The sequence below is a fragment of the Xylocopa sonorina genome, chromosome 1, assembly GCF_050948175.1.
Source record: "Xylocopa sonorina isolate GNS202 chromosome 1, iyXylSono1_principal, whole genome shotgun sequence".
Lineage (NCBI taxonomy): Eukaryota > Metazoa > Arthropoda > Insecta > Hymenoptera > Apidae > Xylocopa > Xylocopa sonorina.
The window spans coordinates 15,416,294-15,432,395 of NC_135193.1; the positions used below are offsets into that span (position 1 = coordinate 15,416,294).

At 45.4% G+C, this 16,102-nt stretch overlaps 1 protein-coding gene across 1 annotated transcript in view; it reads right to left on the reverse strand.

Annotated features, from left to right (window-relative positions):
• Nucleotides 1-7,161: 7,161 nt before the first annotated feature.
• The window catches only part of Rat1 (5'-3' exoribonuclease 2 Rat1), a 30,518-nt gene continuing 21,577 nt past the window's right edge, over nt 7,162-16,102 (reverse strand). Inside the window, exons 16-17 of the mRNA XM_076894835.1 lie at nt 8,070-8,278; nt 7,162-7,861 (exon numbers count right to left, since the gene is read on the reverse strand). Of these exons, the coding sequence (XP_076750950.1) occupies nt 7,781-7,861; nt 8,070-8,278 (290 nt within the window). The 3' untranslated portion in view covers nt 7,162-7,780. The remainder of the gene's footprint in view (nt 7,862-8,069; nt 8,279-16,102) is intronic.

The following is a 16,102-nucleotide window of genomic DNA, read 5'->3' on the forward strand; positions in this document are numbered from 1 at the left end:
TTCTCACTCGAACTTAGCCGCTGGAGAGAAGTAACCGATGGAAATTGATCGTCCACGGTGATCTCGTCTGGGTCGTTATCAAACTGGGAGTATCAAGCTGTGGAAAGTTGAAGACGGTTAAATATTCTATTCTAAACAATTTTCACGTCCCCGTGCTTGTATCGGAGCTTAGAAACGCGCTTGGTAGTTCGTCGCGTTTCCCCCGTCAATCACGCGAGCATCAGGCTCGCCGCGGTGGCGCGATGTTCGTTAAATAATCGGCGCAATGCCGGGGCAAGCTGCGAAGCGCATTCGGTCCGTTATTAATTCTCGATTCTCGCGGAGCGCAGAGAACAAGGCTCGCTTAGACCCGGGTCCCCGGACACACTTAACCGACGCCCGAAAAAACAGTTGCTGCGACACAAAAGCTTGACGCGGCGTGTATAACGAGCACTTAAGCACTCGACAACAACGGTCGAACTCGAAAATGTCATAAGATGGCATTGTACCTGGAGAGAGAGAGAGAGAGAGAGCCACTCGTCGGCCCGTTGGCGCGTACACGATGGTATATTGTTTATCGAGCAGAAGGTAGAACACAGGGTGCACGGGCAGCGCTTTTGTAAAAATTATTGCCAGCGCACTTTCGGCTGCGCGAGAGAAACGCATATGCCTAGCGGCTATTCGGTGAACACTCAAGAGGTTATGTTCGAGCGGCGAAGGAAAATCGCGAGATCGTAGGTTCCCACACACGGCGAGGCCACCAGGGGCGTACGCGCTCTGTCTCTACACGGCACGTTTGCACCCCACGACAGGATGAGGACCGTAACGGTGGCGTTCGCCGCTCCTTTTTCCATACGAGCGTGTCGTTATTTCCGCGAGACTGGACAACCGAAGTCAACGAGTCGACGTGACGCAAGCGGGGGGGCCCCGTTTCGCACGGGGGGTCAACCACGGAATCGAGGCGCTACGCAGGTGGAAGCCCTTGTCGGTAACTGGTACGGGACATTATCGACAGGCGGGTGCCCCGCGCGGGAAACCTCGCGGGGGGTCGCATCTCGTCACCTTTCTCCTTTTTCCTATCTGACTGCTCACTCGACTACCGACTCCCTGAATCTTTAACTTCGAATGTTCCTTGGCCGTTGGACTCTGTGATTTCCTAAGCAATCGCTACAGGAACTGTCTAATGGATCAAGAATTTTTTATTACGTGAAACGTTCAAGGAAATGTTCTAACGTACAGAAAAAAACGGTAAATTCTTGTGCGTTTATATTGGTAAATATGATTCTGGCTATTACTCTTAGGTACGTGATATTCTTGTTATCGAATAGACACGTACGGTACGTTACCTGAGCGTGTACTTTTCCTTAGGCTTCCGTATCTTGAGACATGGCTTTTTAATTCTTAAAATACGCGTATAAAAGTTACGTCCTTAGAACTGTGTATTTCAACTGATATTGTCGTTTTCGAAGTAATCCTCTTGTGCATTTGTTACTACTCGCATTTCTGAGAAGAGATCCGAAATTTGACCTGTAACATCAAAAATCCGTTACTTTCGTTGTATTTTTAATTTTGAAAATCTCTACAAACTATCAAATTAGATAATCGATTTTTCACCTGAATGATCCCCTCCTTAGGATATTACTTTCATGCCTCATTTCGTGCGCAGATCGTTCGCGTTTCCGTGATAGCTAAAATTAAGTGAAATCAACCGTTTCTGAAATTCAAATTGTACCTGAATAAAAATGGCGCACGACTTTCGATGGAAATCGAATCGAATCGTCACACGAGATCGTCCAGGCCTGGTTTTCGTCAAGGGAACGATCGGACGCTTGCATCGGCGTGCGGCAACGTAAAATTACGATTCCGTTTAGACCCGAAGGACGTAGACACGGTACGGGGCTAAAAGCACGCAGAGGGATCCGGGCTTCGAGGGAGGGTAGCGATCGAGCACTTGAGCACGAGCTGAGAAGAAATGCGGGGAGAACAATGGGCTAGAGGTAACCAGGAGCCGGTGCTGCGTCATCGCGGTGTCTGAGCCCGTCTCCACCGACGCGGTAACGAGGTGCACGTCAAGCAAAGAGCTCACCTTCCCGCGACCTGTTACGAAAAACCACGACGACCACCCACGGTCTCCCTTCCGCGCGCGATCGCATTACCTCGCAGAATTCCCGTCGCCCACGATCGTTCAGGAGATAATCACGATCCTGGCAACTCGTCGAATTAATTGAAGATGAATATCACGGCATCGATCGTACGTACTTAGCCACCGGTAATACACACTGACGCTCGAGCGCGCCATTTACTTCCGTGTGATCGACAATAAAGAAGATCGTTGTCTCCCGTGCAAATTTCCTATGCAAAATCAGAGATGGCACTTCGATGGGCACTCGTGCACGAAGCACGTGACCCACGGAGAGAGAAAGACAAAAAAAGAGTCGTAGGTTTAATGCGCGATGTTTAATCTCTTTCAAGCTCAGTTAACTTCCGTTCCTACGCAAAAGTAGGAGGGGTCTCCGTGGAGTGCACAAAAATTTATCCGCAGCTGCTTGATCTTTCCGCGCGGTTTCGCGCCGCACAAGCGAGACCGTAGACACTCGGCCAATGCGTACTTATCAAATGCAGGCGGCGTACAGTCGGGCACGGAGCGAGGAAGAGGGTAAGAAAATGTACACGTGAACGAGAGAAAGAGAGGGCGAGGGCAAATCATGCGAGACCAACCGGGACGGGAAAGAGATGGAGAGAGTAGCGGCGTACACTTGGCTACTTGGCATTTACATCCGCCATCCATTTTGCACGCCGGTACTTCAGCCCCTATTCTTTACCTTTAGGTGCCTGCACCCATGTATACAGAGAGTCGCGCGCGCGCGTATTCACATAGCGAGCAACGTATGTCACGCCCGCTATACATGTATACATTTAACACGGGTTGCTGCGTTTTTACGTTGAGCAATGCGTAGCGTAACGCCAGGTACGCAATGGCGGGAATGCGTAAGGGAATGCCGGCTACCGATGGAAAGAAAAGAGGAAGAATGGAGGAGAAGAAGCAAAGAGAGGAAAGTAAAAAAAAAGGGTATCGAGGAAGGGAGAGAAGAACTCGGATGTGCCGTGGAGCAGAGTCGTGTGAGGTGAGGGCGCACCTGGACCTTCTTCTGCATGGGCGTACAAGGGCTCTCACTGCCTTCCACTCCACGATTCAACCACCCAACGGACTGCCTCCAGTTATACGTGCACCAAAGTTTCTTCTTTCTCTGTTTTCGCCCCCTTTCTTTTCCCTTCGCCTCCCTTCCCTTTTTGTTGTTGTTGATTCCGCTCTTCTCTTTCTCTCTATCGTGCTTATATACATATATATATAGAAAGAGAATATATATCGGTTGAATACTTGCGTAGATACACCATTGGAATCTGTCGTCACAAACGTGTTTTACATGGGCTTTGGCTGAGAGAAGAGAACGACGCTTGGCAATTTTGGAAAAAAAAATCGCGACTCTTCGAACGTTACGTAAAAGTAAAACGCGAAAAAATAGAGGAGGGAATGGCGGAGCGGTTTTTGGATCCTGGGTCACGTTTCAGAAATTCGTTGAAAGCGGATATCAAAACGGATTTAACGGTATGCAATAATTATCTATTTTCCATGTATGTATATATTATTATCTATTGTTTGTTCGATTTATAACTTTATACTTTTCAAATATAGATACGTTCGCTGATGGTTACGATAGATTCCAGTACAAAAATTGTAACAATTGCGAGCCTGCCCGATTGAAACTTGTGTCTGCCTTATGTTGGCATATTTAAGTGTCGATAAAACAAATAGAAAGAGCGAACAGCAAGGGCATGCTTAAATTAATTTATGCTCTTCTTTAGGGGCGCGAGCTACGGAAGGAAAAGCGACACAAGTGCTGTCCGAGCGAACCCAAGAGTCGAGGTGGTAGAAAATGGTCGAGGACACCCGTATGGAAAGCGCAGAGTGAACGCATTACACGAAAGCGACGACTCGTACTCGATGAAGATGTAAGGGCCGCATTGTGTCCTGCACACCGTCGAGAGAACTCGAGAATAAAGAGAGGGAGAGAGAGAGAGAGAGAAACGGAGAGAAGCAGAGAGAGAGAAAAACAGAAAGTACACAGCGTGTATACACAGAAGAGAGCGTAAGAGAGAGAGAGAGAGATTCCAGGAACACCGCAACTACTAACGTGGGGTAGATCTCGCCGCGGATAGTGCTTTATTTCATCAAAGGGACAACAAGGAAGCCGAGATAACGCCGCATGCTTCACAGAAAGGAGCACTTCGGGAGGAGTATGCGCGGCACGCACGACGCGGCTCGATCGTCCATAATCGCGTGCAGACGCAATAACCAACGAGAGTCGGTCGCTCTAGATGCATCCTCCACGAAATTCCTCAAAGAGGAACACCGCGCTCGATTCAGGAATATCGATAGAATTAACTTTGGAATCTATTAAGCTAGAATGGAATTTGCAATCTGAAGGATCTTGTTTTCGCCGCGCTACGGCGGGCCAGTAGCGAGATATCTCGTTTTCTTTCATTTAATACAAAATATTATTTAGAATTGATCACGGTACATTGCGTCGAATAGACGTATACTGTTGCGAATAGCCAACTGAGCGAAAAATGAAAAAATAAAAGCTGCAGGTGTTTGCAATATGAAGTTGCTTGTAAATGTCCGCAGATACGTTCATTTGATCAATTTTATCTCCACAAGATTTAAGAGAGTTTCTGTTCCTTTTTATATGTGGATAACGGGTAAGTTTTTTCACAAACTTCTTATGGAACCATTTTTAAAATCTGTTGAGTTGAAACTATTTTCCAAGGTTCCAACGATATGTTCGTTAATAAATAAAATTTACTTATGAAATTATGTCCACGTAGTGGAAAGTAATGAACGGATACGCTATAGAGGCAAGGGAATAGCGTGTGAGAAGCTGGGACCGAAATAGTTGTTTACACTTATCCATGCGGGCTATCGGAAGTATCGCTGAACGATCAGAGGATTTTATGCGGGCAGCGCAAATTAAATAGGCCGTGCTGAACACAATACTCTTTCCACTGTGATTTTTATCGCGTATCCTCCGACGTACATGCGGTGCAATTTTATTTTTTATTTTCCTGAAATTTTTATCAGCAGTATCGTGAGTACGGAGAAAAAATAATGGTACACCATTGTGTATATTTAACATTTACAAAATCTACATCTTAATTCTTTTGTCACGATCGTCTGTTAGACACAAAGTTTCTCAAAACGCAACAATAAGAAACATTGTAGGCTACGTGCATGCATTGTAAGGTACGTACTGATAACAACTGAAAATATTGCACAAGAAAAGACCGAGGTGTTAACTTTTCTACTTTATTACAGTATAAACATGCACGTTACCTTTACCGTTGGTGCATCGACTAAGATCGCATCGATTCGCTGGTTTGGCCGGCTGAAAGGACCGAGCGTCCCCGCTTCCGATGAAACGATTCGGTTCGACAACACGAGTTCCAGATTTCAGGGTGACGAAAGAGAAGCCAGATGAAGAAAGAGAGGGACAGGGAGAAGGAGAAAAAGAAAGAGCGAACAAGAGCGTTGCTCGCTATTGTTTTCTCGAGTGGTACTCGCTGGTTCAATGCTCGCCCGCTCTGGTAGACCGGTACCAGATGTACCCAGACCGCCTGGTTTCACAATCTTGATACCATACCACGCCATTCGTCATGCTTGCGCGCCTTATAACTACCAACAATTTTTACGATTGTTCGCCTGAAAACTAAGGTCTGCTATTTTCTGTCTACGGTAAAAATTAAAGGATCAGGTAAGAGGATTTCAACGAAATTCTTATGTTTAACCCATTTCCTGCCATCTACGAGATATCTCGAACTTTGCGTTACAAGTTTAGATTGGTTGTGATTCGTTACGGAATAAGCATAAATATAACAAATAAAATCTTGGAACCCAGAGCAAAACGCTCTAATTTGTCTGGCAGTGAACGGGTTAAAAACGATGCATTTCTTTTTCACTGATTTACATTAGCAAGAATAAAATTCTTTGCCACAGGAAGGATGAGTCGACGAAGTCGAGAAAAGGAATGCGACATCATGAGAAAGTTGATCCGCAGATACTAACTAAATTATATATTTTTTTTTTCAAGTGCATACAATACAAAAATCTCCATGTATGAAGCGCAAGTTGTCCATAATGGAAAGAATGTGTGTCCTCTCTGTACACTGAAGATATGTGCAAACAACGGGTACGCGGTACAATTGAGGCCGTATCGCAAAAGAACTTTAAACCGACAAGATCAACGCTATATAGAATGACCAACAATTGGTAGCTGGTAGTAACCATTTGCACTAAAGAGATCAAAGCGACAGACTTTTGAGAGAAACACGTGATGCAATGGAAACAGATGTTTTTCTATACTTTCGCCGAAAAAATTTTCAAAAATGCAATACAGGCGATACTATATGATACGTAACGCGGAATTTCTACAACACTGTTACAAAATGGAGGCATTCTCCCGTATAACATGACATCGCTACATGACTCCACAGAATATAAAATTCTATTTTCTATAGAATTTATATATTTATTTAATTCTGAAATTCTCATTCTGTAAATATAAAAACAAAATAATGTAATCATACAGAGAAAATATGTAATGTAACTTTTGATTAGTAGTAGCTCTGTAATTTTTCGTATAATAGGGATACTTACGTCTAACACCACCATTTTGGGGAACTTACGATTGCCACGTTATACGGTGGTCGCCTATATTATAAATATATAAAATTCCCATGGAGAATGAACGAACTACCGAGGTAGTTCCAACGTTATGATTTAAGAAACGAAAAAGATTGCATTTCTTCCTTCACGAATTTCCAATTTCATTAGCGTGTCTGCCTCTTCCTCCGTCAAAACCTCAATTGTTTTACTTAGGAATGACGAAGTCTGAGTAAAACGAATGATCGCTGCCGTTTCAAAGAATATTCTGTGTTACAATCAATAATCACATTCGTAACATTGTAATCTAGAATATACGATTGGTTTCTCTATCGATGCTCGATGAAGAGCCATCATCGCGCTAAAATCCTTTCCATGATTAATTCAATCATCATTCGCGTAAGAAACGAAAAATTAAATTACATTGAACAACAAATATACGCAATGTGATCGCTCGAGTTCCAAATTGTACAATGAAATTCTCGTGAACAAATTGTGCTCGCTCGGAACGATTGCTCCTCGTGGCTATCGAGACTTTCGCAGTCGAGAAGCAATCGACGGCGATGAATAGTATTATACAAATCTTCTTTCCGGTGTTTTCCTTTTTTTTTCTTTTCTTTTTTTTACGTGTTTACACTGGAGTTCATATAAAATTACACTTGATAGATTCTTACGTCGCTAAGTAGTGAGTAATAATCGCCACCACGGTAGATAATGCGTGTACCGTATACCTTTCTACTAGAGAGAAAAAGAAAAAGAGAAATTATGTCGATCATCTAAGGGCTATACATTATGCGATTCTACTCTCGTTTAACATAAAAGTCCGCGAATACTCTCAGCGAAAATAAAAACGAAGAAATCTAGTCGAGCTACAGAAATGAAATGAACGTATTGTTGTGCATGTTCATCGTTTATACCAAAATAACATAGGAGTAAAAAAAAGAACACGTCCGTTTGTTACTCGCAACGATGTAGATTCCTGGCCTCAAAACTGATTATAATCGAGACGTGAATTTCTTCTAAATCTAAATTGTAAACCCGTGATGGCATTAGTCGAACGTAAGTGGACAGAAAGGTTCACGTCTATCGTCTCCACCCTCCGCCTCTGTTTCCACTGTTTCCACTGTTCCCACCATTATTCCCTTGGTAATTAGAAGAATAATTCTAGAACATCATGAAAGAGAAAGAAACATGATTAATCGTCGAGTATGCTTCTCAACCGTTGTATTAAATTATAACAAGAACACTGTTCAATCTCTCCGTTGCGTTACATGAATCTTGTTCATCTTGTTCTAACGAATGTACGTGGAACGTTAATTGTACTTCGTTACTTTCAGAAATTATTATGAAGCCTGAAGCATCAAAATCTTACCCGCTGCTGATTGTATTGCGATCCATAGTTACTGTACTGCGGATTCTGGTAATTGTTTCGATCGTACTGCTGAACGCTGTAATTGTTCCTCTGCTGGTACTCCGAATAACGTTGGTAATTTTGGGGCGTACCATACCCGCTTGCCCACGGACCTGGCCTCGCGACCTGGCTGGATCCTGCGCTCTCGTAGCCACCTGTACTCTGATAACCTGAACAATCAAACATACGTTACTCAGTTTCAGGACGAAACTAATTTATGTTCGTTAACGCAAACGTAAAGGAGTTGCGAATCAATGTGAAATCGAAATTGGAGAGGAACACTCAATTTTACGTTGCCCAACGACAAAACTGAATATAAGTAAATCAAACTTATTTCCATATCCAGTACAAGAAACAATACAATAAATGACTTTGATTATGCTTTACAGGAAAGTGAAAAGCCCAATTTTGGTGATTCTCCCGAGCTGTGATTGGAGGTAACCCTCCGTTTACGTACCCGAGATTACAATTAGGGAGCTAGGAATAAAAACAAGTGCAGGCTTTACAACAAGTTTGGAAGATTCTTGAAAGCACGGACGTCGAATAAGTCGAAATCTCCGCTGTCAAATGAACCTGCCAGTCAACGGGAAAGCGTGACCATACCAATATACACGGCGTATCGACCATCTGCGTCTATCGTCGCCACGAAGGACAAAGAAAGAGACCAAGTTCCCGACGAGAGCACGATATTCGCGTAGGTGAATTGGCGCGTGGAGCGTGGCGGCGCGTGCCCCGTGTGCCCTCGAATAATATGTAAACGCGCGTGCGGAGCCACGTCGACGGAAGACGGGACGGGGCTAAAGTGTTTGTCAGCATCGCGGAACGTCATAATGGAAGGCTCGATGCTAATAACAGATTTTCGAAAGGGCAACGCGCCGGTACTGCCGCGTGTCTCGCCCTGGCGAACGAGGAGAAATCAGGCACGCATCACGTACACCCTCGTACAAAAGCACCAAGACACTTGCTTGATTCTAATGAACGCTGGCGAAAGGAAAGAGGCGATGGCATCACTGAACAATTTAATAAATGGTACGAATTTCATTTTGTTTTTCATCCCGTTGGAGGACAAGCTTGACCAATAGTTCATTGAGTATCCGTAACAGACATCCAGAAAAATTAGAGGAATAATTTTTATGATTCAACAGAAGAATTTTTGTAGATCTGATTGTGTTAAATCTTGTCTTGCTCTTGTGTATCATTAAATAAGTTTTCAAAAAATTAAGGCCAGGCCGGATAGATAGATATAATACTAAGTACAATAAATAGAACCAATCTTCAACGTTTCTCGGTAAAGTCGTTCTTGACAAATCTAATAATACAGATTCATTAGGAACAACAAGCGTTCTAAACACTTTTGAACCAGAGTGTATGTATTACAGGAATAAGAGAAAGAGAGAGAGAGAGAGAAAGAGAGAGAGAGCAATAGATAGACTCGGGTTATGCACACGGATCGACGTAGCAGCCCCCGCGCCGATTCGCGGCAGGAAGCCCCGGCGTCGAATCCTCTCGCCGTTGCACGCCCACGCAAACACGACTACCGAAGAGACGGGAGAAAAATTGAAGGCACACGATATAATGACGACGCTGACAAAAGAACAAAACGGTTACGAGCGACCTACCCCTCTTTCCTAACTACTCGCCGTGGTGCCCACTCCCCCCCGTATTCGACTCCCGTTGAATATTTATAACTTGGTTTCGAATCGCGAGATCGTGCTTTTTACGGTAGTCAAAGGGGGAGTACGAAATAAGAGCGGTGCCACGGGAGCATTGGGAGAAAAAATGTAAAAAAAAGGAGAAGAAGAGGGTAGGTCTGTTTTGTTTGATGTATCGTGACGAGTGGAAATCAATTTTAATTGAATTGATTATAAGCTACCCGCTGAGTAACCGAGAGCGAGGACGTCTGGTGGGTGCGCGCGTCCCCGTAGATCGACGATCGCGTCCGTGCGAAGTACCATCTGAGCGTTCCGCGACTTGCCAGGCTCGCGGTACGTGACGGTAATGAAGGTGGAGGATTTCGTATTCATGTATTCCACACGCGAGCGACGCTCGTTGTCTGCTATGAATGCGTTTAGCCAAGGGACCATCGATCCACTTGTTCCGGTTAAAAACTGTTCGAGACCGCTCTACGATTAAACCGTTCAACTGGTGAGCATCGACGTTGTTACTTGGAGGATTTACGTTTGCGTGCATTCGCGTATCGTATGTCGCACGACGAACCCGATGGAAGTTTGAGTAACGAATGATCACGAATCTTTTATTCTTATTACGTTTCTATTCACTTATAATTCACTGATTCTTAACTGATCGTGTAGCACTTGTTCTCCACTTTCTAGCTTCCATTTTGATGTGCTCGAAACTGGTCTGATAAAAATCGGTTATTCTTACAGCAATCATATCCACATACAATTTATTTTCCTTAAACTGTTCACACTCTTTCAATACTTAAATGATTATTATATATTCGAGTGACCACTGTGAATTACTTTTCAGATTACCCAGTTTCTACCATCCGAGAAAGTTTATGAACCAAACGCTCCAGACCCAACAACAAAGATTCTCGGTCTCTCTCCACGATTCTGGAACCTCATCCAACCTAGAGAGACTATCAGTGACGCATGATAATCGTATAGTTTGGTTCAATCGAGCTCGTAATGGGAGGCGGCAAACACCGGCAATGTTATCGAGGGTCGAACGGGGTGGTCCCGTGGATCCTCCAGCCAAGCAGCTACAGAGTCCCTTACACTGTCTCTGTTTCCAGCAGCCCGGCGACCGCTTTCTCTCGCTCTCTCTTGCTGCGGCAACAATAACATCCCCCGTGGATTCCAGCCCCGGGAACGTGGTTCGAAGGGCCCCCAACGGTAATCCTCACCCTCGCCGAAAAAAAGGGCCAAGGGGGATGGAAGGTGGAGGAGGGGTTTTAACAGTTTACACGTCGGATCATCCCTCGTTATTGTTACGTTTATGATAATAGCAACCCCGACTGGCACGCACGGCAGCCCCGGCTGACCGCTTCAACCCCATCACGAGGGTCGAAATCGTTACCACGCTCAGGTATTTAATTAGCCGGCTCCACGTTGAACCTCGCCACGGGTATTAATTTCTCTGTTTCCATAGAAGCGCGTTTCTTCGACCGGCGAGAGTTCTTTTCCCGACGCGGATGCTGTTGGCTAGCTCGGTAGTGCGCTACACGGTTTAACGTTCCGAGTGGACTCTCAGGGCAATTCGAGCATCGCTGGAGATTTGTGGTGCACTTGGAAATGTTTGACAACATGGTTTAAGAGAAGTAGATGATAACTGTTGACGGATTCCGGACCGCAGAAACGCGGGATACCAGCTAATTTGAAACATTCTTGGCATTTGGCTTATATCAAGTAAACATATTCATTATGCGATATGCAAATTTATGTACGCACTTTCCCTTTCTGGTAAATATTATCCGTTCCACCATAATAGATGATTAAACTCGAGGTCCAGTAACTTTGTTGCACAATGTAATTTGCACAACTCAAGTTTGTTAATTTATATTTTACAGACGCGAGTCAATCGTTACTCGAACGACTTAAGGAAGGAATTGTCTTGAGGATTGTAACAGCGCACAGGCAGAGTAGGCTACGAGTCACAAAAAACAAAGGACATCCACCGTCTTACATGTACAACAAAATCTCAGCCTTCATGCAGGAACGTTTCACTGCCGACACCTGTTCATCTCTATCCAGGACAAGCGTACGGAGGAATTCAGGTGTGGCTGTTGTGATTTAATTGGAAAGTCGCGGTCGAACGAGGAAAAAAACTGATTTCACGATGTTAAAATGGCGGACAATTAATTACAAAATGAAAGCTGCGCTTACTCGCTGCGTATCCCGCGAAATTGTATTGGAAAGTTGACGGGGTGAGAGGAAAAGAGGAGGTATGGGAGGGGGAGAGAGAGAGGGAGGGAGGGAGCGATATACGTTCATACGCAATATATGCACTGTGTGTTGCCTATCCGCTATGGGTATTGGATTGGATTGGATCGCCGCGTCAGCAATACAAACACTCGAAGCCTCGATGTGGGTCGGCCTCTCCCGTTCCTGTTTCAAACTGAAATTACACTTTCCCGTCCGACCCCGTCGTACCCCGACGCCTCTCTCCTCTATCTAGCCCTATTTTTCTCTTCTCGTTGTCGTTTTTCGTTCGCCATTGACAGCATTCAAGATTTCCCCGTGAAACTATGCCTATCCTTATCACAATTCGAAACTATATTTGAGCACCTTGAAGTTCTGAGTATCCACAGTTCTTCATTGAGAAAGCGAAGGTAGAACTATAGGGCTATAGATTCCGCAGCTGTAATAGGAAAATCTGTGATAGAATCGCAAAACTTTAATACTTGTTTCAGTGAAAAAGTTCGAAGTGAACATTTGGGGATCTGATCCCATTTGCAACGAAGTCCAAGCTTCTCCTGCGAAGATGACTAAGGGTAATATTTTTAACTAGTTTAATGGAATACAAGTGCTAAGCAGAGCTTGATACTTCAATGTGGTGCACTGAAATTTTAGATATTCGGGATCTTGTGATCTAACGTACTGTAAAAGACTTTGGCAGGAGATCCCGGCTCATGCGAACCGCGAACCAGAGAGACGATTCTCACGGAAGAGGAATCAGAGGGCTGCCTGTTTACCCGGTATTTCCGTCCGACGGATTAGAAATTAAAGGCGAGCCGGTAAAATTCGAGGCGCGTATAAATTTTTCTCCTAGCCCCGTTTCCACCCGCCGCCCGGCTAAGAGTGAAAAAGACGGCCGTGGCACGGAAATCGAAACCCTTTAGCCTCCGCTTTCCTCGAGAGGCGAGACCAACCGACTAACTCGAATGAAAAGGCCACCAGTGCTGGTAAGAGACACTTCGTACACGCTCCTGCTGGCGTGTATCCGAGCACGAAGAAAAAAAGGAGAGGAAGAAAAGAAGAATATGAGGGAGAGGGAGAGGGAGAGGGAGAGAGAGAAAGAGAGAGAGAGGAGAGACGAGGAAGAAGAAGACGCTTATTTAGCTTACCTTTTACTTACACGTGCTATACAATGTTTACCTACACCCACCTAAGCATATAAGACTGGAGGGACTGCTTCAAGAGGAATAATGTTTGCGTAAGAAGAACGGATAGCGATTTCGATATTTAAAAAGAAAAAAGGGGAAACGGTACGGTCAAGGTTGAACATCGCGCCAGCGACTTTCGAATAACGATAAATCTCTCCAGCATTGAACTGGTTGAGGTGCAGAGAATTGGAAAAAAACTCGTATGAAAGGTAAGTAAACGAGATTTAGTGCATCATCGGTATTGCGTCCAATATTAAAACACCATTTGGTGGCTCGGTATTAGATACGAACAATATTTCATTCTATTAAGAAAAAATTGTTAATATTCAATAATTATTAAGAACGTTACGTTCTACGATCAACTACTTTCAAGATCAAGAATCCAGTCGTGTATTCCTATGCATCTTTGTTCCCCAGAGAGCAGCACCGACATCAAAGTGACCACAAGTTCTCCTCCGTATCACGCGACTGGAGGAATTCCACCAAAGGACAAAGTAAGACGACGAAAAAGTAGAAAAAAAATGGAGGAAAGAGAAAGGCGGGGGTGTTCCGTCCGAATGTGGCGCAGCTACCTGACGACAAGAACAATGAGAGAGCAGAGAGCGTGCGTTCCCTATCCGTGACTGGTAGCCGTGTACAAGATGGCGCCAGGCAGGCCAGAGTACCACTCGGGCGATTTCCGGTGGCTTTGTTCCGCGCACCACTCGTACACGGGGTGTATTCGATGAAACTCGAGGCTTAAAGGCGCGTTTTTCAGCCACGCTGCCAGCTTACGTGCGTGCGCGCGATATACATATAAAGAGGTTTTTCTTCTATGAAGCCAGTTAGCCAACGAACCGGTAATTCCTCCGACCGCCTTCTTCCTTCTTCTCTCCGCGCACGGGGCTCTCCTCTCGTTCCCTTTTCCACTCGCTCTCGCGCCGCTGTACGCTCTCTCTCTCTCACTCTCTCTCTCTCTCTCTCTCTCTCTCTCTCTCTCTCTCTCTTTCTCCTCTCAGTTGCACCCTTCAACTTTCTCTTTTTCTCGCCGGGTGGGTACCTTTTTCGCGCGCTCGCGACTTCAACTTCCTCCACTTCTCCGTCTCCTTCTCCTTCTTCGTCCTTACCCCGTTCTATCGTCACCGTTCTTCCCTTTCTTCTTCTGCCCTTTGCCGTCTCTGCCCGCAATTCATTCTCGCCTTTGCCAGAACCGCGGAGAAGAAGAAACGAGCCGGCTGCAGCTCAAGATTACCCCTACCTCCACCCAATCCCCTCGCAGCTCTCCCACCCTCTGCCTTCTTCTCTCGTAGCGTTTTCCTGCTCCTCTTTTTAGTCGCCGGTAATGGAGGCCCTCGAACGCCGGCCCTTCTAGCGCCTCGACGAGCCTGCCTCGACGAAACGAAACGAAACGAAACGAAACGAGAGACGAGACACGTTTACCCCCACCCGCCTATCCCACCCGACGTATGACTTTTACTTTCTTCCTCCGCAGTTTGCGCACCGTTTCCCTCTTTCCATCGATAACGATGATTCGATCCACCAGAAAATGCAAAAGCCTCTCTCCTCTCTCTCTTTTTCTCTCAGTTAAATTTCTAACAGTATTGTTGGTTCAGCTGTAAATGACCATAATTTATTTCTTCTTTTTTTTCAAATTAATTTCAGAATTTTACGTGCGTCGGAATACAGTTTTTAGTTGTCCGTTACATTTCATTACACTGTGTACTGTCTCGTAGTTATTGATTATTCGTGTTGAAAATTTGATGATCACTGATATTAGCGTCGAGAAAATTTCCATGACATTTCGGAGCATTTTATAGGCGTCCGTCGATGATTATTGGAATCCGCGTCGCCGTGTTGGACGTTCGCCAACGCGTTCGCGGTCCTTCGATTGTTATCGAAATTCGCATTGAAATTCGGTCGGATTTATGCCACGGTCTTCATTCTATAATTATTACCGAAATTTCCAACAACATTTCGAATGTTCAGCGGTTTTGCAATTATCGTTCGTAATATCCATCGAACGTTCCAACGTTCCGCTGCGATTACTAAAAAAATTTGATTTATCGAACATTACGTCGATTATAGGAGAACACAAAGTTCTCTGCATATATATAAGCGCGTTTAACGGCATGCCCTTACAATCCCACAACTTTAACGCCCACCCAACTCGCTATTCCCCGATACCAGTAGACCAATAGTCCCGTGTTAATCGATATATATATATATCGATATATCCCGTAATAATCGATCGTTCGTCGCAAATTAACAATCGCCAGTCAGAGAGTAAAGGGAAGAGAAAGACGCGGGAAGCGCGACGGGAAACCGTGGCCCCACCGCGACTAGGTGGCATTTCATTCTCCGGGTATTTCAGCTTCGGTCGAGGCGATCGTAGAACTCGTGGGACGGCAGCCGCGGGGCGAAGGGTAGAGACGCGCGCGATGGCGCGGGAAGGTGGGACAGAGGAGTCAGGGAAGGGACGAAGGGAGTGGAGATGGACGGGGGAACGAGAAAGGACGAAGATCGAAGAAGGACGCAGAGGAACACTTGACCCTGCCTGGCTGGTTGCCGCACAGCCGATGCTGTGCCAGCAAACCCCACCGTGCAACATGCGTTAATAAACGCAACTCCGATGTGTTAGTCTCTCGTCTGTGTGCTCCTCCCGTACCCACGACCCTTTCTCTTTCCGGCCCTCCGCCAAGCCTCATCCTCGTATTCCCGTTCATCCTCCTCTATCTTGCGGGACGCACGCCCACCGTGTCGAACGGTCTCAGTCGGTTCGCGCATGCGCTTCGTCGAGCAGCCGCCACGCAACACGCGTGTGTGGCGCCACGCAGCGGGTGTACACGTACTCTAGGGAGAGGGAGAGAGAGAGAGAGAGAGAGAGATATGGTCGCACGCGAGTAACGTGTTGACTGTCGCGATCGCGCAGTTCCTAATTTATTTACAA